The 27699-nt window shown below is 38.8% G+C and overlaps 1 protein-coding gene across 1 annotated transcript in view; it reads left to right on the top strand.

The window, feature by feature from the left end:
* Zmat4 (zinc finger matrin-type 4) overlaps nt 1–8634 on the top strand; it is a 405652-nt gene extending 397018 nt beyond the window's left edge. Inside the window, exon 7 of the mRNA XM_042679476.1 lies at nt 7885–8634. Within this exon, the coding sequence (XP_042535410.1) occupies nt 7885–7900 (16 nt within the window). The 3' untranslated portion in view covers nt 7901–8634. The remainder of the gene's footprint in view (nt 1–7884) is intronic.
* The last annotated feature ends 19065 nt before the right edge of the window (nt 8635–27699 follow it).

Raw genomic sequence — 27699 nt, 5'->3', positions numbered from 1 at the left:
TCCTCTTCTAGGACTATCCCAGACATATACTAATTATTACAACTGAGGGAAACTGTGAAGTCAATGTTTCTTTGGGTTTTGCTTACTTTACTTAATGTGATTTTTTCCAGCACAACCATGTTCATTGCAGCATTAATTTCCATAGCCAAAATATGGAGCTAACCCAGATGCCCCTCAGTAGATTAATGGATGAAGAAAATGTGATATATATACAGAGAATACTATGCTTCCATCAGAAAGAATGGCATTGCCCCATTCATAAGGAAATGGAAAGACTTGGAAAAAATCATGTGGATTTCTGACTAGTTATTAAGCTTGGGTTTCCACTGTTGCCACAAATTTAATAATTCACAAAATTGAGGATAAAGCTAGACTCTTCATTACAGTTTTATTATCATGCTGTTATAAATACAAATCAGGAGCAGCCAATTAGGTATATAGGACAAGTCTGAGAAAGTCCCAGTTTCTCTTTCTTGTCCTTATAAAACCAGGACCTAATAACCTTTCAGAACACTGATGTGTTCATCAGCCATGAAGTTCTAAGTGTGCTTTGGTGTTCAGATTTTTATAATTGAGTGAATCATTAGCCGTGTGACTGGATTCCCTCTCCTACCCCTCTCTTCCCTCCGAAGCTTCAGCTGAAATACTTTGACATCAACTTTCTAGCTATATGGTCCATCTTTCTAGACTGGCAAATCTCCATCCCTAAACATTCCCTAGCACCTTAGAATAGCCATTCTATTAGTATAAACTATTAAGATCATCCATGAATATCAAAGATACTTCTATGATTTAAGAAATTTCATGCTCTAAAGATAATCACCCCAAGAGCCTGGAGTAAAGGCCAAACAATGCTACCTCAAAAACTTCTCTCAACTGACTGAGGGTAAGGACACAAGCTGCTCCAGATTTTTAGTGGTTCCCTGGATTTCATCCTTAACACATCCCTTTGAGGAACATATTATTGATGTCTTTGTTTTACAGATTAATGAATGAGGACAAACAAATTAATAACACAGTTCATGAACATCCATTAATAACAACTGATGTGTTTAATATAAGTTTTCTGTCAATGAGAAGCCCTTTGCATATATAAAAGCCATTACAATGGATACAAAGAGTTGTAAGAGATTCTCTGAATATTTAATTGTTTTTCTTATCTGAAAATGAAGGCTAGAAATGGACTTGCCTAGGACACGAACTTGCCCAGGACGTGATAGTTGATGTGAGGTTATGGGTGTCAGGTTGCTTCGCAATGTGGCAGTTGGATTCCTTTTCTGGTTTTCTTCTTGTGTTTGTTTAGGCAAGTTTATGTATCATTTCAGTGTCAGGTCTTATAACAAGCAAAAAGAATATAGAATTAGGGAGCTAAAGTCCCCAGGCTTCTTTGATGAAGCTGACAGTAAACAAAAGGTGGCATTTAAATGTGATCACACCATCACGGAGACAAAGAAAGTACTTACAACACACATCCAAGTAGGAAGAAGGTGTGGGGGAGTGGGATGTCTAGAAAGTTTTGGGGGAAAATGCCATAGCTGTGCCTAAGAAATATGTTGAACTTAGCCAGCTCCCAGGTATCTAAGTGGATGGAAAAGGAGACTTCTGGGTCCCAATGAAGCCAAAGCCTATTTCTTTGCATTCTTATTGTGTGTTTGCATTGCCTGCTTGTCTAGAACCAAGGAGAAGGCATCACAGAACAGGACCTGCAAGTGAGGGTGGAGGGATCAGGATGTAGGTGTGTATTAGGGGCTCCCTCAACCTTTTTCATCTGTAAAATGATGGTGGACTCTCTTAGATGGTCCTGGGGGATCCCTTCTGGCTCTGCCATTTCATTATTTTGAGATTTATGAAAAATTTTGTGTAGAGAAAATGAATTGTATGAGCATAATTATAAAGAGAATATTTGCCTTCTTAAGGGAATAAGCTGCTATGAAGCACATTGGGAGTATTCATGTACATATGAAAAATGCAAATTCTGTATAACCAGAGGAAAGATGGTTTTCTTAGGTATTTTGATTACTTAGTTGCAAATTGTCTTGATCAATTTTGCTAGTCTATGTGTATTAGGAAATAACAGACTGCATTCATTTTAAATGTTTTGTATTTTGATTTTTCATAATTCCTATTCATAATGCCAGTATTTTCTCTGAATTGTCCAGAATTTTCTTAAATTATTTCCCTATCTTATGGGTTATAACTCTATGGAACTGGTTTTTCCAACAAGGATTGGTTATACATTCATCTTGTTAGATGAATTGGATGTCAGATATATCAGCTGAACCTCATCCCACCTTCACCCATCTCAAATTGGCATCAGACTGCCTGGGATATCATCCAGTGAGTTTCCCACAGCATTCTAGTGTCTGTGCTCTTTCCACATCTTTCTCCTACATACATTTGAATGCTTCTCTGTGACACACACTCCCTGTATCAAGCATACTATACAGAACTCCATTTAAAGTGAACATTTTATGGTTTAGACAATTGTAGTTAAGATTTGAGTGCGTGTGAAGGGAAGGGAAAAAACAAAATGCTTAAATAGGGGTACAAGTTGACCCATTATAACAATGAGATGCACAAGACATGATGTTGAAAAACGAACTTTACAATCTAGGCTAGTGGTGGGGGAGTGTAGTTGTGGAGGTGGCAGGGAAGGGATGGTAGGGGAAAAACAGAGGAGGAGGTAACAATGCTTGATAAGAAATGTACTCATTACCTTGCTAATGTAACTGTAACCCCTCTGTACAGTATTTTTTACAATAAAAATGTATAAAAAGATTTGAGTGTCATTCAAAGACAGTACCTTGCATAATAGAATACCACTTCCCTACCCCCCCTAGCTTTCTCCTCCCACATTTTATCTGCTCCCCTTTGCTCTACAACCCTTCGACTTGTTGGGCAGTCAGCCTTCTCAGAAATAAAATAATGGGACCTCTGTCTTAAGCTGTTTAGTAACGCCTCCTATAACTTGGTTATTTTCTTAAGATTTGGCTCTCCATTCCCATTTTGCTGTGTGTCAGGGTAAATTTAGGACATGAAAGCTGGAGGAAGCATACTTCCACTGAGAAATGAGAAGGAACAGGAAAGTGAAAGAACAAAAGTGAGTTTCTGGGGAGAAGGAACAGCCTGTGTGAACTGAAGCAGCACATGGCAAGTTCAGGAATCTGATAAAGTTCTCCAGAATCATGGAGGTGATGGAGAATACTGAAGGGATCACTGACAGAAAATTGGCCCTGGAAAAGAAGCATCATGTCATCAGCGACCTTAGTGTGCTACCTGCAGACATTTCTTTTCCTCTTTTCATGGATATGATGGGTGCCCAGGGAAGCACTGGAACACCAGTGTGATATACACAGAGATGCTTGCAAAGGCAAAACCTCAGTGCACTATCAAGGCCCTGGGCATGGGCCAGAGATCACATAGAAAAGAGAATCCTTTGATATGAACTAGGAGACAAACAGATGTGTGATTCATTAGTCATGGGTTAAGACAAAATAGACTAGAAAAAAATCTGACTTTTTGTCTTTAGGGGATACAGAGGGAAAAAAGAATGGAGATTGGGAGACATTCAGTTTTGTAAATATAATTTAATTTGGTTTATCATTGTACCATTGTAACCAAATCAAGTATTGGGTGTCATTCACTTTTCAAGCTAAGGTTAACAAGTTTAAAGTCAAGACTGGCTTGCATGTGGTTTGTGGAAATTTCTGAAACATGACTCATCTCAATCTAATAAAATTGGCCCATATTAATTCTAATGAGCTGTGGTCCACGTAGGCAGTCTTTCAGATCCAGTTAACGTGCTCTCTGGCTACTAGAAGCCTGAGTTTATAATGGCTGAGGATTCTCTGCTTTCTTTTATAACTGACTTGTCGAAAACTTAAATTTAGTGTGGAAAAATTTACTGATTTACCTAGCCATGCCTTTTAATATATGCTTTATCTACCTACCCATCTTCCCCCTTGGTTAAATCTCAGGAGGATGGCTCACATTTCTGGTCCTATTCAAAGGTGGAATGGTTTTAGTGGTGCTTCCTAGTGTGAATTCAGGCTTCTGTCTGTTATCCAGACTGGCACACATCCTCTTTTCTGGATTTTTCTGGGTCAGAACATGACAAAGGGAGATATATTGGCAAGAGCAGGAGATTTTTGTACTTAACTATTACAGCAGGTATGATTCTAATCTGAAGGCCATCATCATCTCTGCATGGCCAGAACTCCAGTGGAGGTTAGCGTTCACAAGAGTTAGACTTTGCCCTACAGTTGCCTGACATAGAAACTTCTCCTGAGGGCAGGTGTAGCTATTCATTCCAACTGAGGATCCCAAGAGAATTTCCTATGGCCATCTAGTAATAATGTTTTATAAATGATAACAGATATGAAATAGAGACCATGTGGTCAACATAGCTATGGTGATACATATTGAAAATTAGGTGAAAATGGGATAGGAATGCATAGAATGCAATAATCTCCTCCCAATAGAATCAAATTTAAAACTGAGAACAAAGACTTTCCCTCACCACAAATAGAAACAATGCAATGGCCTCTTTTTTCTTTGTTTTTTTTCAGTTTTCTATTTAGAGCAAATTCTGAAAATATATAAATTATGCAGCTTAATGCTCAGATGGAAAAGAATTTTCTTCTTGGATTGGATGACTGCATATTTATGAATAGCAGTAAAATTACCCATGTTCTTTTGTATCAAATGTGATACAGGCTAAAATATAAAGGAGCCATTCCAATCATGATAACAGAAAGGGATGAATAACTTCTGTGTATTCTGAAACGATATGAATATTTAGCGATGAAAAAGAATCCAATGTTATGTTTTTCATTGAGGGTCTAAGTTCTTATTTTTTTTAATTTTATTTTTTTGTGAACTGTACAGAGGGGTTACAATTATATGGGCAGGATAATGCATACATTTCTTATCAAGCATTGCAGCCTCCTCCTTTGTTTACCCTTCACCTCCCTTCCCAGCCTCCCCCCTACCTCCCCACCACCCATCCTCCCCCCTCCCCCCCTTTTACTATGTTAAAACAAAACAAAAATCCCTTCTCATGTGATTTAATCTTAACACAATATTGTCCCACTCTGCCTGGCCATACATAGATGTTGTGTTCCCAACTCATTTTCATGTGAAAAGTGTTTAGCTTTGCAGTTCATGAAATGGAATCATAGTTGTTTGCTCTGTGTGAACTTCCAACCTTTATGTCACATTAATTTATGAAGATGACAATGACTGTTCAATTTCCTTAGGTCATGACCGAATAGTGAAGAAACCCAATATGAGATTCTAAAATAGGACTTTTTTTAAAACCTGCATTCTATGAAATCGTGAGTGTGGTTCCCAGGTCATTCCCAAGGCAAAATTCCAAAGCTATTTTTTAATTCATATAGTAGTATTTTCTTTTGGTCTGCATTATCCCTACAGAATTCAAATTTTTATTCTGATCTCAGGAATATTTAGTGACAGCACTTTTCCTGAAAATGAGGTTTCAAGCTATGCTGTGTGTGTCTAGATGGATAATAGAATTCCCTTTTGGAGATTCAAGTTTCATTCATCCAGATGTCTTAAGATATTTGGATTTTGGTGACAAAGGGCAAAAATATCTCAGAGGATTCTCACTTCTTCCAGCATATTTGCCCCATCTCCTCCCCAAAATTCATCATCCTTGCCACAAGAGCCCAGGGATTGTTGGAAAAACCCCTGCTGCATGTAGGTGAACATGCTCTTCTGCTTTTGAGTTTTTCATCTTTCATCTACCTCTTACCAGCTGTATGATATGTGCCATTCATTAATTAATTTTGCAAATTTAAAGCTCAGTGTTCTCACCTTTAAGTTGGGGACAATGGCTCACACATTAAGTGTGGCTGTGGGGATTAAGTGATGGTACAATATAAATTTCCTGACTTATAGTAGATAGCAATAAATTGAGGAGCCTGAGGCCTGGGTGACTTCATCTTGAGCTAGCGATCATCTTCTGAGGTATGAGTTATGCAGCTGACCATGAGCCCAACCTGGGAATGAACAGAAGAAGCAATTCCCCGGGCGACTAGGAACATAAACAATCCTTGGGAAAACTGCAGGCAGGCAGGTGCTGGAGGGCTTGGTGACCCAGCTGTCAGGCCACAGATGGTGTTTGTTTGAGAAAGGAACCCTGCAGTTCAGCACGTTTCTCCTTGGGACTTCCCTGTGGTGGGAGCCAACCAGTTTAAAGTATGTCAGCCCCTTGATCTAACTGACAACCTGTTTCTGGTCCTTTTCCGCTTTGTAGCGCACCAATTATACCATAGAATTGTTTTATGACTTTCCCGCAATATGTAGTGATATGTTACAAGATGCTATGATGTATGCAAAGTCCCTGTCCTCCCTAAAAAGTGTATAAAAAGTGCTGTAACCCTGGGGCTCAGGGCCTCTTAGCCGTCACCAGTTACCTGGTGCGCAGAGGACCAAGCTGGAGCTTGCAATAAATGACTCTTTCGCTGGTGACCTTGATCTTGGTCTCTGGTGGTCTTCGAGGGGTCTCCAATCCAAGCACATCAAAATCATTGCGTTTTCTTATGATTCAGGGGAGAACATGAATTGTGTGATTCCTTAGAAAGGCTAACTCACACTCCAACAAAATAATACGTGAGGACCAAGGGGCTAGGGGAGCTGAAATAAGAGCGGAAGGGCAGAGGGCAGAATGCAGGCATAAAATTCAAGGCATATCCTACAAAATGAAGAAAATTAAGGGATGGAGAGAATGATGGAAAAGTGACACTGATGAGGATACACTGTATTCCTAAACTTTCGTTGAATGGAACTCCTTTGTACAACTAAAGACAGTAAAAATGTATTTTTTAAGCAAGCAAGAAAGGAGTCTGTGTGCCCTTGACTCATGCCTACAATGGTAGCTACTCAGGAGGTTGAGATCTGAGGATCATAGTTACAGAGAGTTCTGAGTTCCAGAGATACTCAATGAAATTAACCAGGACAAAGCCAGAAGCAGAGGTGTGGTTCAGATGGTGTGGCACTAGCTCTAAAAGGAGAGGGGGAGGGAGGAAAAGAGGGAAGGAGGAAGAGAGGATTCTTTGCTAATTGGTCATTAGTTTAATGGTCAATACATTTTTTTGTACTGAACTCTCCCTCTTTCTTGACTTTCTGTTCAAGGTTGATATTCTATCACTTGAGCCATACCTCCATTTCTAGAGTTTTTTGCTGGTTAATTGCGGATGAGAGTCTGCTTGATCAGTATTTGGGGGGGGGGGGGTCCGGTCGTGGGGCCTGAACTCTGGGCCTGGGCACTGTCCCTCAGCTCTTCAGTTCAAGGCTAGCGCTCTACCACTTGAGCCACAGCACCACTTCCAGCTTTTTTCTTTTTGCTTATGTGGTGCTGAGGAATCGAACCCAAGGCCTCATGCATGCAAGGCAAGTGCTCTGCCACTGAGCCACCTTCCCAGCCCCTTGATCAGTATTTTTTGAGGAAGATTTTCTAACAAGGAAAATTCTGAAAGAATACCAAATGAATACAAATGTCAATTTGAAATGTAAAGTGCTATAGAGTTGTTCCCTGAGCACAGGAATGGGGTCTGTCACAGTGTGATACCCAATGCAATACAACATAAGTAGAAATGAAATTATTGTTTGTATCTTAAGAACATTTGAAATGGATTTAGAGTCTGAATTGACAGTGTACAGATCTAAATTCTTTTCTGCATACATACAGAGGGCACTGGTAATTGAATTATTATACACACATATAAATTCACCATATAAATCCAGCTCTATTTAAATTTGATGGTTGAATTGATGTGCATTGGGGAGGTAGGGAGAGAGCAAAGGTTGATGGAATGCATAATTATGAAGGAAGGTAAAATTGTGTCCCTTCTTGTCTCCTAGCCTGAAGAATAAGTAGTAAAGACACCGATCAAGAGTTTAGAAGAGACCAGTGTTTCTCTGCTGTGGAGACTTGTTCATCAGCCACCAGGGGAAGATCCTTTCTTGAACAATGAATATTTACTACAAGGATTCACCGATTCACACATGACTAATCTTGATTTCCAAAAGTGAACAAGATTTCTTTCTTTATTTTAATTTTGTGGCAAATTATCATATTTGGATAGATTTTTAAAAGTTCTTTACTGATAACATATTTAGCACATGTTCTAAATCATAATCTGCAGCAAATACTTGGAGCATTATTCAAACTTACAAAGAGTGGAAACTTTTTAATTTCCAATTTACTCTAGATTTTTCTTAGTGTATAATTATTCCAGGAAATCCTTGCTGATTGTGATGCAAAGCACCTGTATTCAGAAATAAACTCTCTTTTATCATCACATTGGATATGGCTGCTGACAACTAGAACAGAAACTGAACAAGTCACTATTTGTGGAAGATATACAATGGACACATAACAGTCCTTCACCTTCAACACAAGAACTGGGCTTGCCATGGAAGTGAGAAGAGGTCAAGATCAGGGAGGAAACAGGAGGGAAGGGCCATCTTTTCCTTCTGACATTCGACAGTTTCTCCAGGTTATGGCAAGTCTGTTTGCAAGCTGCCAAATCATAGCTTAGGAAAAGAATTAGTTTGCTTGCATGATGATCTTCTTAGGTAAAAATGTCTTCTTAGCAGTTGACTTTGGTAAAAATGTTTTTCCAAAAGGCATCCAAAAGAAGAATTATAAACCTCAGAATGAGATGGATACTTCCATCTCATGATATTGGCCTGATTTGTGGGCTTTAATTAGGAAGCACTAATAAATTGGACAGAAGTGAATAAATCCAGAAGAAACTGCAGCCTTGGGGGAAGTAAAGTCCCCTGTTTCTCCTGCTCTCACTGAAATCCTGTTGCTGAGCCAAGATGCAGACTTGAGAATGCACATACACCCCGCCCCCTGGGGTAGAACAGCCTGGAGAACTGTTGGCTACTTTCTGATGGGATCATCTCTGAGTGTCATCAGAAAGTTTTCTCTAGGTTTAATTCTTCCCTGTGGTGATTGGAGTTGGTGGTATCTTACAGAGTGTCTTGCAAATAAGGTCATGGAGCTTGTATGCAAGATGCTTTCCATGTACCAACTATGAAGGCCTGGTACTGCCCTTTGCACCTTGTTACTGCTGGCAGCTGATCCGCTAATGTCAGGAGTTTCTGAACATCCACTGTTTTCACAGAGAACTGGGGTTGTTACAATACAGTGAGCAATAAACAAAATGACAGAAATGCACAGAGTTGTTATTAAGGTGCCTGTTTTCCCATGTGTAGAAACTGGCACCATTCCCTGGAGGAGGGTGCACTCATGAGGTACCAGCACTGCCTGTTTCTGCAGAAAGAAGCCGCCACACCACCAGGAACACCCTGCGGGAAGGAAGGAAGGTTTGGTGGGAAGGCATCTATTTTGCTGTTTGGTAAAGAAGCACACAACAGAGCTACACACCTCCAGTGATGGCTTTTCTTCTAATGTGTCAAATAAAGCTTTATTTGTCAATTCTGCTGTAAAATAAGCATTGTCAGAGTTAAAAATATAATCTTGATTACTGTTTGTGTTTAGTAACTGAGCTCTTGCCCTGAAGTGTTGTATGTTTATATTTTTGAAAAAACAATCCTTATATATAAAAGTCTAGGAACATAGATTTCTTTTGCTTTACAGAGAAGCTCAGCTAAACCCCTTTAGATAAGCTTCCAGCTATAATAATCAGATTTTTTCAGAGTTCCTCGTCTAAATAACAGTTGCTCTTTGGTAACTTGCCAAGTGAAATTGAATACCCTGAGCTTTGTTTGTTGGACTGTTTTCAGATTTCTTTGTTTAATTTTACCATGCAGATAAGAGAAATTAGAGTTCTAATGTAATATGGACAACATATACTCAGCTTACTCCAGAAAGCACTCATAAATGCTGTTTATACTTTGGGAAGTCTTGAATAGACACATTTCTACTTGGGAAGCTAACTGATTTTCATTCTGTTTTGGTTTGCTTTGGCATGGCTTTGTGTTCTTAATTAAGTCATACCTCACTTTCCAGTTGTATTATGAGTGGAGGGGAGTAAGAGGTAGGGTAAATATTGTCAAACGATTAATTCTGCTGGGGAAGGAAGGAACCTATGCAGATCTTGTTATATTCCTGTCCCATAGAGCCCATGGAGCTGGAGCTTCCCTGGTAGAGCTGAGGACTGAAGGAATTTTCTATAAAATCTCAATTCAAGAGAACTTAGGAGAATTTATATATTTAAAAGAGAAAAACTATCCCAATTATCGATATTTAAAGTATTTTTGCTATCCCACAGTATTTGAAGTTATTACTGTCCCTTTGAAGTGTTGTTGCCATCAGAAGGGAAATGATTTAAAACTAACACAACACACAAGCATAATGGATTCAGAGTGAACTTTTATTAAAAGAGCACTTGTTAAGTGAAGCAGTTTTGTCACCTCCTCCACCCCCCCCCCGACACCTCTCCATCCTATGATGCTCCTCTCCCTCCCATTCCCTTTCCCTTCCTCTTCCTCTCCTTCCTACCCCTCACTCCTTCCCCTTACTTCCAACTCTTACATCTCCTTTCGCTTCCCCCTCTCACTAACCTTCCTCTTCTTCTTCCTCTTCCTCTTCTTCTTCCTCTTCTTCTTCCTCTTCTTCTTCCTCTTCTTCTTCCTCTTCTTCTTCTTCTTCTTCCTCTTCCTCTTCCTCTTCCTCTTCCTCTTCCTCTTCCTCTTCCTCTTCCTCTTCCTCTTCCTCTTCCTCTTCTTCTTCTTCTTCTTCTTCTTCTTCTTCTTCTTCTTCTTCTTCTTCTTCTTCTTCTTCTTCTTCTTCTTCTTCTTCTTCTTCTTCCTTTTATGTAAGACTTGGTTGCTCTACTGAGATACATACCCAGCAGTAGGCTGTCTTCTTAAAGAAACAAATTACTTCTATAATCTTGGTTGTGAAATTCAAATTTGCTTTACCAAAAGTTCTTTCACTTTAGTGCAGAGATAAGCTTCAAACTAGCACCTGTCTCAGTGGCCACAAGTGTCATGGTAGTAAAACCCAAATTAATGAGCTTTCCTATATACAGTCTCCACAGCCCAGTGAACTCATAAACATGGCCATAAAGCAGTCTGCTAAGTAGCAAGACCAGGTGACTCCTTCTGCTGATAGAAAGTCATCAAAGATGTCTCTACTATTGGGATTTGTTTTGCATTTAACTCTCAGGTGACATAGAAACATACTTTGGAAGAATTTTTATACCATTTTCTTGGGGTAAGTTTATTAGAACAAATACCAGAAGACAAAATATGAGATACACACAAAATGAGAATACTCTTGTAAGGAAATGCACTCTGGTAGTAAAGGTAGAGGAGGGGGAGTCTCATTTCTTATAAAACTTATCTTTATTTTTGACAAATCAGTGGAAACACAGAATACTAAAGCCCTAAAAAAGAAAATAGTCTTTCTAAACCACCAAGTGATTAAAAATAACTATACTATCTACTGTCCATCAAAGCTAAATATGCATTCTTGATTTGATCAAGTTATCAAAGGAATTGATTGCTTTTTGTTTGTGACAATAAGAAAGATCTGATTGACATTTTATTGTGGGGATAAAGTTTTTGTTTTCTTTGTTCTAGTTTTTGTTTTTCTGCTTCTTACCTAATTTGCTCATACTCAAGGCATGCTAAACTACCTCATAGGTTTGTTGTGTGGATTAGGTAATAAAGAACAAATGCTTAAAATACAAATCTATGTAAAGACTGCTTTCATTTGTTTGCTAGCTGAAGGTTCGTATGCCATTCAACTGCCTAGATAATATGTTCTAATGATCATGCTTACACATATGGTTTTAAATTTAATACATTGGTCCACATTAGTTACACTGTCATTTGAGAAGCTAAGGAAAGAAGTTCGAGAGCTTGAGGACAACAAGAGCAACATAGATCTTGTCTCAGAAAAATAAACAGATAAACTTATTACACAAAATGAAAGAAATTCTGACAGTTTTCACATGGATTGAGGACATCAAACCTGAGATTATCAAGTAGAGAACCTGGTAAAACTTAAGCACCATGAGCAAAAGGCTTTGCTAAAAAGGGAAGTAAACTTTGGCTTTAAAGAGCATCTGAAACAACTTTATCTGAGTGGAAATGTCCAAAGTTGTTTGTGATTAATGGAAAAATAAGATTTTTTTTTAAAATCTCTATATGATACTGTTACCCTTACTTCCTTCTCATGTTGAATAAAAGATAAAGGAAAGTCACACTAGTAGGGATGTGTATCCATGCCTGAAAGGTATCATTGCCTTGACTGGGTCATCCTGCAAAATTATAAAGTAGTGTTTATTTTATGATTTTAAAGATATAGCCTAGGAAGAAATGGGATTCATATCTTACAGGTTTCCAGAAACATCATCTAGAGGTTCTATGGTATCCTGACCAAAAAATAATAATTTTGCTATTAGCTCTACTTCACTGCTATTTCCCCCTACATGATTCATTATTCCTTAATCACTATTACAAGTAGTGGTTTTATTTGCAGATTTCAAATGCTTTTTCTTAGTTGGTAATTCTGATATTTAAAAGATACATTCTATAATCTTAAAATTTTATGTGTGAAGAGAAATCTAATTTTAATTCCACCACCATTCTAGCTACTATTAGCAGGAACCATGGATTCTAAGATAGTTCAACTACCACTGCCATGTACCAGACTTCTCAGTCAACTTGAGGTATTCAAGTTCAAGCTCACATTTCCTCATGCCCACAAGTTCAGTGAGAGCTAACACTCAAGTTCAGAGTGGTGAGGTAACATATACTTTACTACACTTGGCAGGTAAACCATATTTTTCTGTTTAAAGAAAACAGTGATATCGCTGTCTACAAAAATGAAATCCCACATTGCATCTGTACTTCGAACTCTGTAGAATCCTCTGCAGATTTTCTACTGGAATAATTTCTGCTCAAATAATTAAGTGTCTGAATGTCTAATATGAACAAGTTAAGGTTTCTTCACAGTTGATAAATCAGTGGCTACAGTTTATACTTTAAGATCAATTTTTAAATGTGAATTTGGGTATTTCTCAAAAATTATGTTCGTTGTTGGATGAACTGTCAATTAGGTAATGTAACATTAGTGTAAAAGTTATTATTAGTAATATTCAAAGAATTACCATGTCAAGTAAATATTGTCTCCCATCAGTCCTATTCTGGCTATAAATCATTAAGAATGGTGGGTGCCATTACCTTTCAATGGATCTAGGTCAAGAAAAACAATATTGAATCCCTAACTTCATAGTCAGTTCACCAAATCTGTTACTAAAAACTTAGGGCAGCTAAGTTGACCTTGATCCTGGGGCCTGGCAAGAGAAGAATTCAGATAAGATGAAACAGTAAGTAAAGGTGATAGGAAGGTTTATTAGGAAAAAATTAGATGTTAGAAAAAGAGAGCATGTCACAAAGACATGCCCTGAAAAGACAGCACTTCAGCTTTATCGGCCTAATTGGAAAGTAGACAGCCATGGGCAATAGGTAGACATGTTCATGAACTATTTTCAGCCTCTCACATTTAGTTCCTTTTGAAAGGGAAAGCACACATGACTCCGTTTAGAAGCTTACCACCTCTCTTATTTGGAGCCGTCTTTTCTAATTATCTCTGAATGGTCAAGGTAAGTTTTGTCCTGGAAGGTCACTTGGCTGGGATGAGATGTCCCAGCCGGTTTGATCCAACATTGGAGGAGGACAACTGACAGGTCAAGCAGTTGTCTGTGTTATTAATTTCCTTTTAGGCCAGGAGATCAATAGAAATAATTCTTGAGCAGGACTTACCTAGAACCCATTATGTTTGAAAAGCTAAGTCTGACAAGTACTCCTAACAGTCATCTTCTGTGGGCCTAACTACAAATGTTTCAGTGGATCAAACATACAATGACAAGTGATTTCAAGTAGCCATGACAATAATTTTATACTCACTTTGATAATTTGGTAATCAATAGTTCATTTCAAACATTATTTTAAGATAACAAGTAACAGTGACAGGATTGTTAGGTTTACTTATGCCAGTAATGAGGTGCTATCTTCTTTAACTTTGTATCCTAAAATCTTATGTACTTAGTGAACAGAAATACATCAGTCATATAAGGGAACTGGCAACAGTATTAAAATGCCTTCATATAAATAGATGAACTTTGACTTAGTTAGGACTCAACTTCCTAAGTAGTCAAGAGCTTGACAAGATCAATAGTACATAAGAAGTTCTTCAGATATGTTGTATTTTCTTTATGCCAGGTTTTGTAAATGTTACTAAGAATGGAATGATATTCTTAGGACAATCTCATAGTTATACATTTTAAGAATCAGCTGCCAGTTTTATATGAGTATGTTAGACTAGGGAAGCCATTAGATAAGATGCTAACTACCAGTCTGATCATATACAAAACAGTGCAATCCAGAAACACCAAGAATATGATCATTTGTTCAAGTAACTAGATATCAAGACCTTATTTACCATTTAAGATTGCCTTTTTTTCCTTTGACTTAAATCAGAATAATTTCCTAATGCCTGGAATTTGATTAGACCTGACTGAGATAACCATTTTTGAAAATTGATAATAGATTTTATGTTTTAAATAATAACAGACCATTCTAAAGATATTTATATACACACAAGTGTACACAGTAAGTTTTAGATTAGGTATTCAAGTGCACATAAGAAAATTGAGTTAAGTTAAGCACTGGTGGCTCATGCCTGTAATCCTAGCTACTCAGGAGGCTGAGCTATGAGGGTTATGGATCAAAGCTAGACTAGGCAGGAAAGTTTATGACTTTCATCTGCAATAATCTCCAAAAAGCTGGAAGTGGAGCTGTGACTCAAGTGATAGAGTACCAATATTGAGCAAAATAAGAAAAAGTGCTCAGGCCCTGAATTCTAGAGTCAGAACTGGAACAAAAGGAAAAAAAATGAGTTCAAAACAAAAAAATTGATCACAATTATTTCTAGAATTCCAGGGGCAAATAAATTCATTGTCCAATATTTGATAGATCAATGCACAAAATAACACATAATCAAATATATGAGTTTATAGTACTCTCAGAACTTTTAACCATGGGTTGATTACCATTGTTCTTAGGGGTGGGATAACAAGACAGCATTGACTGATACTTTGGTGCCATCATGGCAAAGATAACCACTGCAGAGAATGGCAGCTCTGCCATGGTAATGGCAACATCCTTTTGTCTTTTCTGATCACCACAAGTATTTTAAAGACTTTTGAGTAGACTGTATAAACCATGTTTCACACAACATATAAGCTCAGAATAAACACAGAACATGCATCCTAAACATTTCCTAGGTCTTTATTATTGTTGTTGTTTTGTTTTTCTTTTTTTTTGATTTGGACTCTCAGAATGCATTCTAGATAAAGGGCTCTTTCAAAGTAGGGTGGAGTTGCTTTTTGAAGAGCAAGACCAGATAGATTTTTTTTTCTCAAATTTAATTAGCAGCACAAAGATGGGTGAAAACCTTTGTTCTTAGGGCACAGTGTGTTCTATAGGAAAGTCTGTCTAGAACATAGAACATAGAGGAAAGAAGCTACATTGTTTGTGTTAGAAGGACCAAGATCAAGAAACCACATGTGGTGACAAAGTGGAAAAGAAAAGATCATCAAGAATATTCTCAACAGGCCAGACACATATGAGAAAAACGCTGATGATAAACAGAACATCTAATGTGTGTGTGTGAGAGAGAGAGAGAGAGAAAGAGAGAGAGGGAGAGAGAGAGAGAGAGAGAGAGAGAGAGAGAGAGAGAGAGAGAGAGACTATCCTGAGGCCCTGGGCACTATCTCTGAGCACTACAGTTCTACTTCATAGCTTTTTAGTAGTTAATATTAATCTGACTAGTCTGTCTTCAGACCACAATCCTCAGAACTCAGCTCCTATGTACCTAGGACTATAGGCATGAGCCACCAGTAACCAACTCAGAACCTGTATTTTTAAGCTCACTCAGATTACAAAGAGCAGAATACTTTGGAAATAATCTTAACAGAGACCTTTATTTCACATTAGTGTATTAAATTGACCTCAGAACACTCCCTAGGTTTGCCTTCATCTTTTTAAGACTTTATATACATGTTACACTTAAGTGGGATTCTTGCCCTCATCCAGACTTTATTCCTTCCATGGGAAAAGACAAGCATACATGGGTTTAAGCCTAACCTATAATAGAGGGCTGGGGACTTAAGTGGGATTCTTGCCCTCATCCAGACTTTATTCCTTCTGTGGGAAAAGACAAGCATACATTGTTTTAAGCCTAGCCTATAAGAGAGGGCTGGGGACTCAAGGAGGCTTAAATTTATAAGACCTCTGACTTGGGTGGCCATTACTCTCCATGTTCAAGTTAGCTTTGGCTATGTTCTTTCTAAGGGTCTTGGGTACAAGTGTACACTTTTGAGGGTACGTTCACCATCTGTAAGAATAGTTTCTTTGTGCATCCACAAATCTTTCCACCATCGTAGGGTACCCCAAGGGATATGTCTCCCATCTTTTATGCCCTTCAGTTTACCCTTGGCCTGTAAAAAGTTGCAGCCCACCTGAACCCTAGTCATCCGTACAGGTGTGGCTAAAACAGCTATGCCTTCCATGTTCCATTGTTCGTGGATGTGGCCTGACCTGATCCAACTAAATTTGCTTCTGCTTTCCACAGGATTCTTTGCTATTAGCTTCAGGGAGGGATGAGGGTCTCTAGAAGGGTTCTATGTTTTACCTTGCTGTCAAGTGCAAAGTTTGCCTATGACCTCGGTTCCCAAAGAAGTCAAACTTTGATCCTAGCCTGAAGTATATGAGATATGACTAATAGTACTTTTGTTTGTTTTCCCCCACTATAGTCAACAACAGCATCGCCTATATTACAAGATAGTATTTTCAAAGACAAATCTCCTTAAGAAGGAGACAGAGTGACAAGGCTCCTTCATGAAAGCATACTTAGAATATGTTTTGTCCAAGGTGATAGTCTAAAAGACAGACTTAGCCCTGTTTATAAGATTGGAACAGTTTACATAGGCAGAGCCTGAAAGTCAATTGAAAGTCACGAAGTGAGAATCTGGTAAAAGGAAACATCTTACATCTAGTTACCCGTCAGGAAGGCTGGGGCAATACTGGAGAAGCCTCAAAGCAAGCCAATATCAGTGTGGAAAATAAATCAGAGTAAAGGAGAGTGCCTGCAGGGTGGAGCAAACAAGAATGTCATTGGAAGAATCCTAGGGAATCTCCCAGGAGTGACCACTCAGACAAAATACACCGATAATGAAAAGTCTTTATTAGCCAGCTGGTGCAGGATACCCAATTATGATAGCCCACCTTCCAACCAAGTCAAGTTAATATACCCCTCACCTGGAGTTTGGAAATTCCCTTTTTTCATAATCTATAGCTGCAAGCAAGCAAGCAGGAAATAACATGATTGAATCTAGGTGCATTGTGTTCATCTACCCCAACCAAGCCTTTTCTAAAACTATACTGTTTCTGAAGATTATCAATTCCAAGCAAAGAGGAACTAAACTAACCATATCCCGAAGCTTATTATTCCAAGCAAGTGGGGAGGAAGAAGCAAAGTGTACTTTGATGGGAGAGTGTTTAGTTATAAAATGGAGTCATTCTGTTCAATATGCTAGCACAAAATCATGCTAAGCAAATTAAGCCAGAAACATAGTAGACTCCATGGTCTCCCTCATTTGTAATAATTAGGATATGTCTAGGATCACAATAGCCCAATAGCTATTACGTATGACCATATGAAAATGATGCTAATTGGAAATGAACTCCAAGATATGAAAATAAGAGGTTTCTTTTTTGCTTTTTTTGGGGGGGGAGGGTCGGTCATGAGGCTTGAACTCTGGGCTTGGGCAGTGTCCTTATGTTCTTTAGCTCAAGGCAAGCGCTCTACCACTTGAGCCACAGAACCACTTCTGGTTTTCTACTGGTTTATTGGAGATAAGAGTCTCACGGACTTTGCTGCCCAGGCTGGTTTTGAACCGCGATCCTCAGACCTCAGCCACCTGAGTAGCTAGGATTACAGGTGTGAGCCACCAGCGCCCGGCTTTTTACTTATTTTTTAGTGTACAATTTTCAGGGTTTTTGTTTTGTTTTATTTTGTTTTTGTCAGTTGTGGGGCCCAAACTCTAGGCCTGGGCACTGTCCCAAGACTCTTCAGCATAAGGCGAGTGCTCTCCCATTTGAGCCACAGCACCACTTCTGGCTTTTTCTGCTTATGTGGTGCTGAGAAATTGAACCCAGGACCTCATGCATGCAAGGCAAGCGCTCTACCACTGAGCCACCTTCCCAGCCCATGCAGTTATTTCTTTTCTCTTTCATTTCCCCCCTTTGGTTTATCCCCTGTTGTCACAGTTTTTTTATTTCAGTACCCTTTGTCTTGTATACTCTTTATCTTGTATACAAGTTTATCTGATTTGGGGAAGGGAAGGGAAATCACAGAAATGGTGAACAAAGGACAAAGGGTGAACCAATGCAACTAGGATACTCACAAGACACTATGTTGGAAATGAACTTTGAAGCTTTACAAATAAACTTTACAGTGTCACAGGAAGACATAACTTCAGCCCATCTCTGCCATCTTACACTGTCTTCAGATACTGGTCGTAAGTTTAAATAGGGAGGATTGGAATCCTTCAAAATGGCTTTCTGATTGGTGAGTCTCCTTTCTATTTTGATGTGCCAAAGATTTACTGCCCCATTCTTATTTCGTCATTCTTTTGTGTTTTAAAATTCTTCTTTCTTTTGTAGTACCCTGGCCTAATTTCTTTGTCAGGCAGGTTCTGGTTTAACACTTCATGCCATCAGCAAACTGATAGGCTGCAATTCCCTGATTGCCTGCTTTTCTACTAACTCATATCAGTATGATTAGCTTACCTGATACCATTCTAAGAGAATTATTAATTTACATGTGTATATGCAAGGAATATTTTCCTATGTTATCAGCAAAATTCCTGTGCTGAGCTTGAGAGTTAATGGGATGAAAGATGCTCATTGGGCAAGGAAAGCAATCTAAATCAATTCTTAAGCTGAACAGAATTTCCAAGTGCCTAGGAGCACCAAGGACTGTAGGAAAAGATCTTCCATTTCTTTGAGGCCTTCATTTTGTCTCTAGGAGCACCACGAATTGGCTTAAGCTTTCCTCTGTCTTGTCAATAAACTTTTTTCCTTCTCATATTTCTTAAGTTTTTAAATTTATTCTTATTGTAAAGGTGATGTACAGAGAGGTTACAGTTACAGAGATCGGTAATGAGTACATGTTTTGAACAGTGTCACCTCTTCCCTGTTTTCTCTGTTTTTCCCCTTCCAACCCTCCCACACACAAGTGCTGTAGTTCATTTTCAATAGAGTGTCTAGTAAGTCTTACTGCTGAATTAGTTCACCCTTTGTCCCATCATTTCTGTGCTTCCCCTTACCTCCTCAGAATTGATAAAGTTACATACAAGACAAATTCTTTTCACTACTCCTAATTCCACTGTGGGGCTTTCATTTCAATTGGCCTTGAAGACCACATTTTAAGAAGCTTGGAGTGTCTTGTCCTTTTGTACCTCTCTTTTGCTTAAGTGGAGCATGATGCCATTTAAAATGTGATAATGCAGAAAAAAGAAAACAATTACATGTAGAAACTGTGCCAACAGGTTTCTGCTTTTGACTAGATAATTTTAAAAGGATTTATTCTATATTATTCCTTTCTTTAGGGCTTACTTGAAGGCAGTTACAAGCACTTCTCTGGCCTTTATGTACAGGAAGTTTAATCAAGTATCCTTTTTTTTTTGGTGTCTTCTTTTTTTTAATATATATTTTTTATTGTGAAAATATTGTACAGACGGGTTACAATTACACGGGCAAGATAATGAGTACATTTCTTATCAAGCATTGTAGCCTCCTCCTTTGTTTACCCTTCCCAGCCTCCCCCCGCCCCCACACCCAATCCTCCCCCTCCAACAAAGTTGTAAAGTTCGTTTTCGACATGACAACTTGTACTTCTCATTGTTGCAACGGGTCCACCTGTATCCTTTTTAAATGACTTGTTTTTCCCCTTCCCCTCCACAAATTATACTGACATCAAAGACAGTGAAAGCAGGGGTTATATTGTGGGGGAGGGACATACAAAGCAACAAAGACATAATCTTATAAATGCGTTAGAAACAAATGCATGAAAGAAAAAAAACATTTAAATACATATCTTAGGGCTCATTTTCCTAACATCACCTTATCTGACCTTTTCTGCTTGACTCATACATATACTAGATATTGCAAATAAGGGAAACCATAGGACCTATGTTTCTTTGGGCTTGGGGAACAATAAAAGACCCCGAATAGCAAAAACGCTCCTCAACGGAAAGAACACTGCTGGAGGAATATCAATACCAAATTTCAAACTCTACTACAAAGCCATAGTAATCAAAACAGCTTGGTACTGGCACAAGAACAGACCTCAGGACCAATGGAATAGAATTGAAAACCCAGAAATGAACATACAGACCTATAGCCATCTTCGATAGGGGAGCTAAAAAAATAGAATGGAAGAAAGACAGCCTCTTCAGTAAACGGTGCTGGCAAAATTGGTTAACTACTTGTAGAAAACTAAAGCTAGATCCTTATATATCACCCTGCACCAGAATCAACTCAAAATGGATCAAAGACCTCGGAGTCAAAGCAGACACTCTGAAAACATTACAGGATGGAATAGGAGAAACCCTACTAGGTCTCCTTGGCTCAGGCTGAAACTTTCTGAATAGAGACCTGGAAACACAACAAATCAAAGAAAGGTTGGACAAATGGGATTGCATGAAGTTGCAGAGCTTCTGCATGGCAAAGGACATAGCTAGCAAGATCAATAGAAAGCCCAAGGGTTGGGAGAAGATCTTCACTAGCCATACAACGGACAAGGGTCTCATATCTAAAATATACTTGGAACTCAAAAAATTAAATCCCCCAACAACAAATCCTCAAAGAAACAGCTGCCCAATAAATAAGTGGGCTAAAGACTTAAAGAGAAACTTCTCTGAGGAAGAAAGAAGGATGGCGAATAGACACATGAAGAAATGCTCAACATCCCTAGCCATAAAAGAAATGCAAATCAAAACAACATTGAGATACCACCTCACCCCAGTTAGAATGGCTATAATCAAGAACTCTAACAACAGCAGATGCTGGAGGGGATGTGGACAGAAGGGAACCCTAATGCATTGTTGGTGGGAGTGTAAACTTGTTCAACCACTTTGGAAAGTAGTATGGAGGTTCCTCAAAAGACTCCACATAGAGCTCCTCTATGACCCAGGAATCCCACTTTTGGGAATTTACCCAAATGTTTACAAACAAGACCACACTAAAGCTATCAGCACAACTATGTTTATTGCAGCATTATTTACCATAGCTAAGACATGGAACCAACCCAGACGCCCCTCAGTAGATGAATGGATCAAGAAAATGTGGTATATATACACAATGGAATTCTATGCCTCCATCAGAAAGAATGACATTTCCCCATTTGTTAGGAAATGGAAAAACTTGGAAAAAATTATATCAAGTATCCTTTCTGAGCTCTTCATGGGGCAGTCATTGTAATGATATCATGTGCTCCACCCAGGTTGCTTGTTTTTGACATTTGCCCCTTTAATGGTGAAGAGATACAAATGAATGACATACTAGAGTTTTTAGCCCCCTCCTCCTTCCTTTACACACTGGATCAAAAAATTTTCAACTTTCTAAAAGCACAGTGAATCTATTTCTATGTGAATTTGGACTTACTCCTTTCCATGTAACACTATCTTAGGTTGTCTTACCTCTTCTCTGTGGAGTTAGCACAAGAAAGAAGAGTACAATTTCTACATTTAGGAAATGCCTGATATTATCTAAATTATGGCTACAATGAAAGAAAACTAATAATTTTTCTTTTGAAATTATCCTCTTAGCCAAAGTTCTTCTGGAGATGAAAATCCATGGGAAGAATAAAAAGAAATCCCAAACCTTTAAAAAAAATTGGCAATACTCATAATACAAATCATAATAAACAATAAAGGAGTTGTAGATGTTACATTTATCATACATGCATGCATTAATTTAGCAATTATTTGAGGTCAAAGGAATAGCTTAGATTTAGGATGGATATTCTGTCATTGCTTTGGTTTTTTGGTTGGGTTTTTTCCTTCTTAGGCAACTACTATAATTTTTTAAGCTTCAGTTACTTCATGTTTAAATTGGACTTATGAAACTTCTTTCCTGATTGCTTTTATCCACTGGTACTTGTGTTTGTAGTCAAGGCCTTGACCTTGCTTGATTATCTGCCACTCTACCACTTGAGCCATACCTCCAGTCCTGTATTTAGCTAGTTCTTTTGGAGTTGGAGATGGAGTCTCCTGGACTTTTCCATTTGGGCTGACTTTGAACTGCCATCATCTGAACCTCAGCCTCCTGAGTTGCTTGAATTACAGATGTGAGCCCCAGGTGCTTGGCTTGTCTTCGTTGTTGGTTTATTTTGTTTAATTTACTAACGTCAGAGTTTCTCTGTACATCCTAACCTGGCTTTGAACCCTCTCGTTTCAACTTCCCAAGAGCTAATTAACAGGCATGTACCATCATACCTAGCTTATGGAATGAGTGTCCCTTTAGGTTGAAGTGAATTTTTATTTACAGTGAGATGACTCAAAGCCAGAGTCTTGAGCATGTTAGAGAAGCCCACTACCAATAAGCTAAACCCTCCACCCAAGCTTCTTCTAATAGAGTTTTAAAGGTTTAAAACCTGTTAACAATCCATTTCTACTCTCTTCTTCTTGACCATCCAAAGAACAAATAATTAGTCTGTGTAACATAGATCTATTCAGTGGAAAGATGGAAGAGAGCTTTAAAACCTTATCCATCGTCTTCATTTTGCTCATTCTGTTTTAAAATTACATAATGAACTATAAATTTACATGAGTTGCTGCTAGATAACGTCATCTCCCCAGAAGAACAGAATGCAAAGCATTGTGGGCCCTTCGCTATGAATTCCAATAGGGTACTTTATCTATGTCTTCTCTGTACTGCTATCTCCCACTTCAGGCTCTCTGCCTCCTTTCCTGCTTCTTCTCCTCCCAGCAAGCCTCATGCATCTCTGCCCAGGGTTATGCCTTCCAACTGTGCTTTTAATCAGTACTAGAATCACACTTGCATGTGGTTGAAAGACAGTCATTCTGATAGAGCTCTTGGGTCTCAGAGCAGTGAGTTAGGAGCACTCATGATCAGTTTTGCTTTATCATAGAAGCGTATGTTTGCATATACTTGAATAGCATATACATGCATATATGCATGTACACGAGTCTATTACAAAATGACCTTTATTCTTTACACTATTTTTTTTTATTGTAAAATACCGTACAGAGGAGTTACAATTACATGGACAAGATAACAAGTTCATTTCTTATCAGGCATTGTTGCCTCCTCTTTTTTTCCCCTTCCTATCCCTTCCCATACTCCCACCACTTCCCCCACCTGATCCTCTCCCCTCCCCGCCTCCCCCAGCAAAGTTGTAAAGTTCGTTTTTCGACATAATCACTTGTACGTCTCATTGTTGCAATGAGTCCACCTGTATTCTTAGTTAAATGGTTTTTGCCCTTCCCCTCCACAAATTACACCAACATCAAATACAGTGAAAGCAGGGGTTATACTGTGGGGGAGGGACATACAAAGCAACAAAGAAATAATCTTATAAGTATGTTAGAAACAATTGCATGAAAGAAAAAAAAAACATTTGAATACTTATCTTGGGGTTCATTCCCCTAACATCAACTTATCTGACCTTTTCTGCTTGGCTCGAGCATATACTAGTTATTGCAAATAAGGGAAACCATGGGACCTATGTTTCTTTGGGCCTGGCTTACTTCACTTAATATAATTTTTTCCAAGTCTTTCCATTTCCTAGCAAATGGGGCGATGTCATTCTTTCTGATGGAGGCATAGAATTCCATTGTTTGCACTATTTTTTTTTGTTCTTCAGTAAGGTATAAGTCAAATCGCACAGCTGTGTATTATTGCCCTTTGTTCCTTTGTCTCATGATAGGAGCCATTTAACTGTAAAACTGAAGCTGGATTTATGTCTGCCAGTCTGGTTGAGTAGTAATAAATGTCAAACAGACATTGCTGAGTCATAAACATGGTGGGTTTGAGCCTTACCCACTACATAAATCAGCTTACTATACATGAGGCCCCTCTTCTGGAAAGCTGGCTGACTACAAATGTACAGGAAGATATAAGACTTCAACTTTCTTAATATGTCTGCCCCTTAGCACCTTAATTTTTTTATTCTTCCTTATTAATATTAACTATACCTTTAGTCAGAAATCTTTCTTATGATTCACTTCTTCACATCATGAGAACCAGAAACGCAACCTTGGAGTTTAGTGTAGAGATAGGTTCATCATTATAGCCTGTAGACAAGTAAATCTCTGAAAAGTTGGAGCTTGTTTAGTGTCCTGCCTAGTCAGACTTCTGAGGATCCTAAGCCAGTAAGAGCCTGGCTCTCCCATGACCACAGCAGAGAAACAGGTGGTTGCCTTTCCACCCAGAGCCCAGTGTACCTGAGCTAAGTGATAGGTATTCAAATACCAGGTCCAACCCTCCATATGATCTCAACTGAACCACTACTCTGCCCGGAACCTACTTGTTAGGCCTCATTCCTACAACTTGGTTCCTTATAGAAATCATGTCATGTTCATTTCTCCAGATCATTAATAAGGTGTCCTACAGATTCCTCCCTTGTGGAGAGGAGCCTGATCTCCTGGGTAGTTTCTCTGTGCCACTCTTTCTTCACTTAGAATTCTCTTCTGCCAAGAAAAGTTCTCATCACAGGTGATGAGCCCTTAATAGTCCAATAGGTAAAAGAAACAAAGGAGGCCTGGACTTCTATGGCCTGTGTGTGGTTTTAAAATATCAGTTCAAGCTCTGGGGTGAAGCTCAGCAATGGAGTTCTTCTATCCCCAACACTGCCAAAGTCATTTTAACTGATTCAAGAATCTAAAGGGATTGATCATTTCCAGTAGTGATTAGGAATGTGACGTGAATTAGGGTCATCAAGGTCCAGTAATAAAAATAAGTAGAAATTTTTAAGAGTCCACTTATTCTTAATGTCCTAGGCTACATACTAAATCTTCACAGCAGCCGTACATGTTTTCAGATATGTATAGAGTCATGGAGATCCATATGACATCATCACTGGATATCCTTTAGCTGATTGAAAGGAATGAGTCTTACTATTGATTCTATATTCAGATGGTTTACACTTACTTTATTATTGTGAAAAATGTACAATTTTTACTTTAATGACTACACTCTTTAAGCAAATTGCATAGCATTCCTTCCTTCAGACTTTTTATAGAACTTGCATTCGAACTGTTGTAGTCTCAAAATAAAATAAATAAAATAAAACAAAATAAATTGTGCAAAACACTTACATAAAGAAAGAACTAGGAATTTAGGAGGCTGAAGTTTTAGCCATGCTATGGTACCAATCGGGGTTTTAACAAGGCCAGCTGTTTTCCTTATTCTAAACCCAAATTCAGTAGGTAAAACAGAGGGAAAGGAGGGTGGAAGCAATGGTCCCAGTAACCACATAAAATGTGAAGTCGATAGAGTTAAAGAAAGTGACTTTTTTCTTTTACTGCCTCATGTTATAAGAAGTAGTTCTTCTAGCTTTAAGGTTATTTTAGTATTTAGGAATGAGAATTAAAGCAACCCAGAAGAATGAATATTACCCGATCTCAGGAGGGAAACATTGATGCCACCTGCATCACTAAATGGGGCTTGCAAGGACAGTGACCAGAATATGGCTCTGTCATAAACTTTCAAACATGGGGAGAGATCTGGGCATTTTATCTATGTCCTCAGCTGTCACAGGAAATCCCTGTGCCATTTCCATGCTGCTCTCACATTACATGGTCTCTTAGCTTTTGATTTCCTGCATGTACAACTGTGAGAATGTCCGTGTTTCCACTGGTGGTGGCAAAGGCAACTTCATTTCATAACCAGATATGGTAAACAAATTAAACAATAAAAACAACATTGGATCCAAGATCAAACAACGTAGAGCTCAAGGACAGCAGAAAGAAAGGTCTCATCCCAGCCATGTTGAAAGACTGGTTTCCACAGCCCAGGCATAGTGAAAAGCACAGATGTGTGTCTGTCATCAATCATTAACAAGAATCATCAGACACTCCTGTCTGCGCATACAGCTCAAACAGAATGATCTGTTAAAGTCCCATATAGTGAGCTTAGCCAGAGAGAAGTAGCACATTTCAGAGAGCCCCTCAAGAAGAAATGAGCAAGAATCTGTGAGTGTAGGCAGGTTAGAAATGTCCACGTGTGGCACAGAAGTGGCTGGGGCAGTCGAGGCTCCCATTGGAAGCTGTAGTTGAGAGCAAGGCGAGAGGGAACGACAGCCCTTTATATCTTAGGGCACAGCATCAGCTTGGCTTGTTCTGGTTCCAATCGATCCATCCATCCATCTGCACAGACTCACTATTGAGAGGCTGTATGCGGCTGCTGTTGTGGAGGACGCCCACTTGGTGCTAAATGGCACAAAGGGAACAATGCAGATAAAGCTTTTCAGCACTGAATACCGCAGCAAAGAAGCACTCGCCTGCACGGTAATGACACCAACCAAATGCTCACTGCAGGGAAAAATCTCTCTTGTGTAATAATAGTTGTTAGGAAGAAGAATGTAAATAACGGCGAGAGTTGAAATTAAATATTTGACAACACTGAAATCCTAGGAGCCTTCACTGAATTTTTATGTTTAAAAGGGGGGCTTTATTTAAATAGAAGGCCTACAAAAGCCTTCTCTTTTTCTTTTCTTCCCCTCTCGGAACTCTTTTGTATCACTTAGTAGGGAGTTATTTGATTTTCTCTGTTGCTTGCAGTTGGTAATGACAGATACTGTTTCCTATGGGGCTGGAAAAAAAAATCTCTGGGAAAAGGATGTTCTAGGCGATTACTAAAGCCAATTTGCTTCTTAAATGACAAGACTGGCAAACTGCCCATTGGCATGTCAAGCGATAATAATGTTTCCTAGGAATATTAAGGAAGGAGCTTTATTAGTTCTGCTTCCTTGGTAAGGGGGAGAAGATGGGCTCTGGAAACTACATCATTGGGTGTTCAAACGTCCTCAGTTGTCGAGGGAGATGATGGAACATTATGGGGATGGGCAAATAATATTCAGGTAAAAATTCAAGCTTGGGGAAAGGGTAGAGTATAGGTTTTAGAAATTTTCTTAGTAACTTGATTCAAGTCTCAAGAGGACACATTGAAAACTGACCTTTGTCATTTTTACCCAACCTTGGGGACAGACAAACAGTTTGTGCCAACCAAAATTCTAGTTTCCATTCTGCCACCAAATCTGAGATTCTGAGAATGGCCCTTTTTTCCTGTACACAAAATGTGGGGATGGTATGTGAGCCTTCATTTAGGTCAGTTCATTTCAGCTTCTCTCTGTATCTGTTATCTGAATGCATTAGAATAACCATCAAATGGAGCCCTACTCTCTCTGCCAGGGGTAATTCACTCCCATTTTAACCTTCTCTCTTATTAACGGTGCCTTTTAGGAAAGGAGAAGGATTAGGAACCTGATTGTCACTCACTGATCTTTGCTGATCTGCACTGGAAAATTTACCATCATTCAGCCTTAGAGTGATGAGACTATCACAGCTCTACTTATGGACCTCCATAGCAGAGGAAGCA

Source organism: Dipodomys spectabilis, unplaced genomic scaffold, assembly GCF_019054845.1.
Source record: "Dipodomys spectabilis isolate Male_0828 unplaced genomic scaffold, ASM1905484v1 ptg000052l, whole genome shotgun sequence".
NCBI lineage: Eukaryota > Metazoa > Chordata > Mammalia > Rodentia > Heteromyidae > Dipodomys > Dipodomys spectabilis.
The sequence above is the reverse complement of the archived record's forward strand: the minus strand, read 5'-3'. Positions and strand labels throughout refer to the sequence as shown.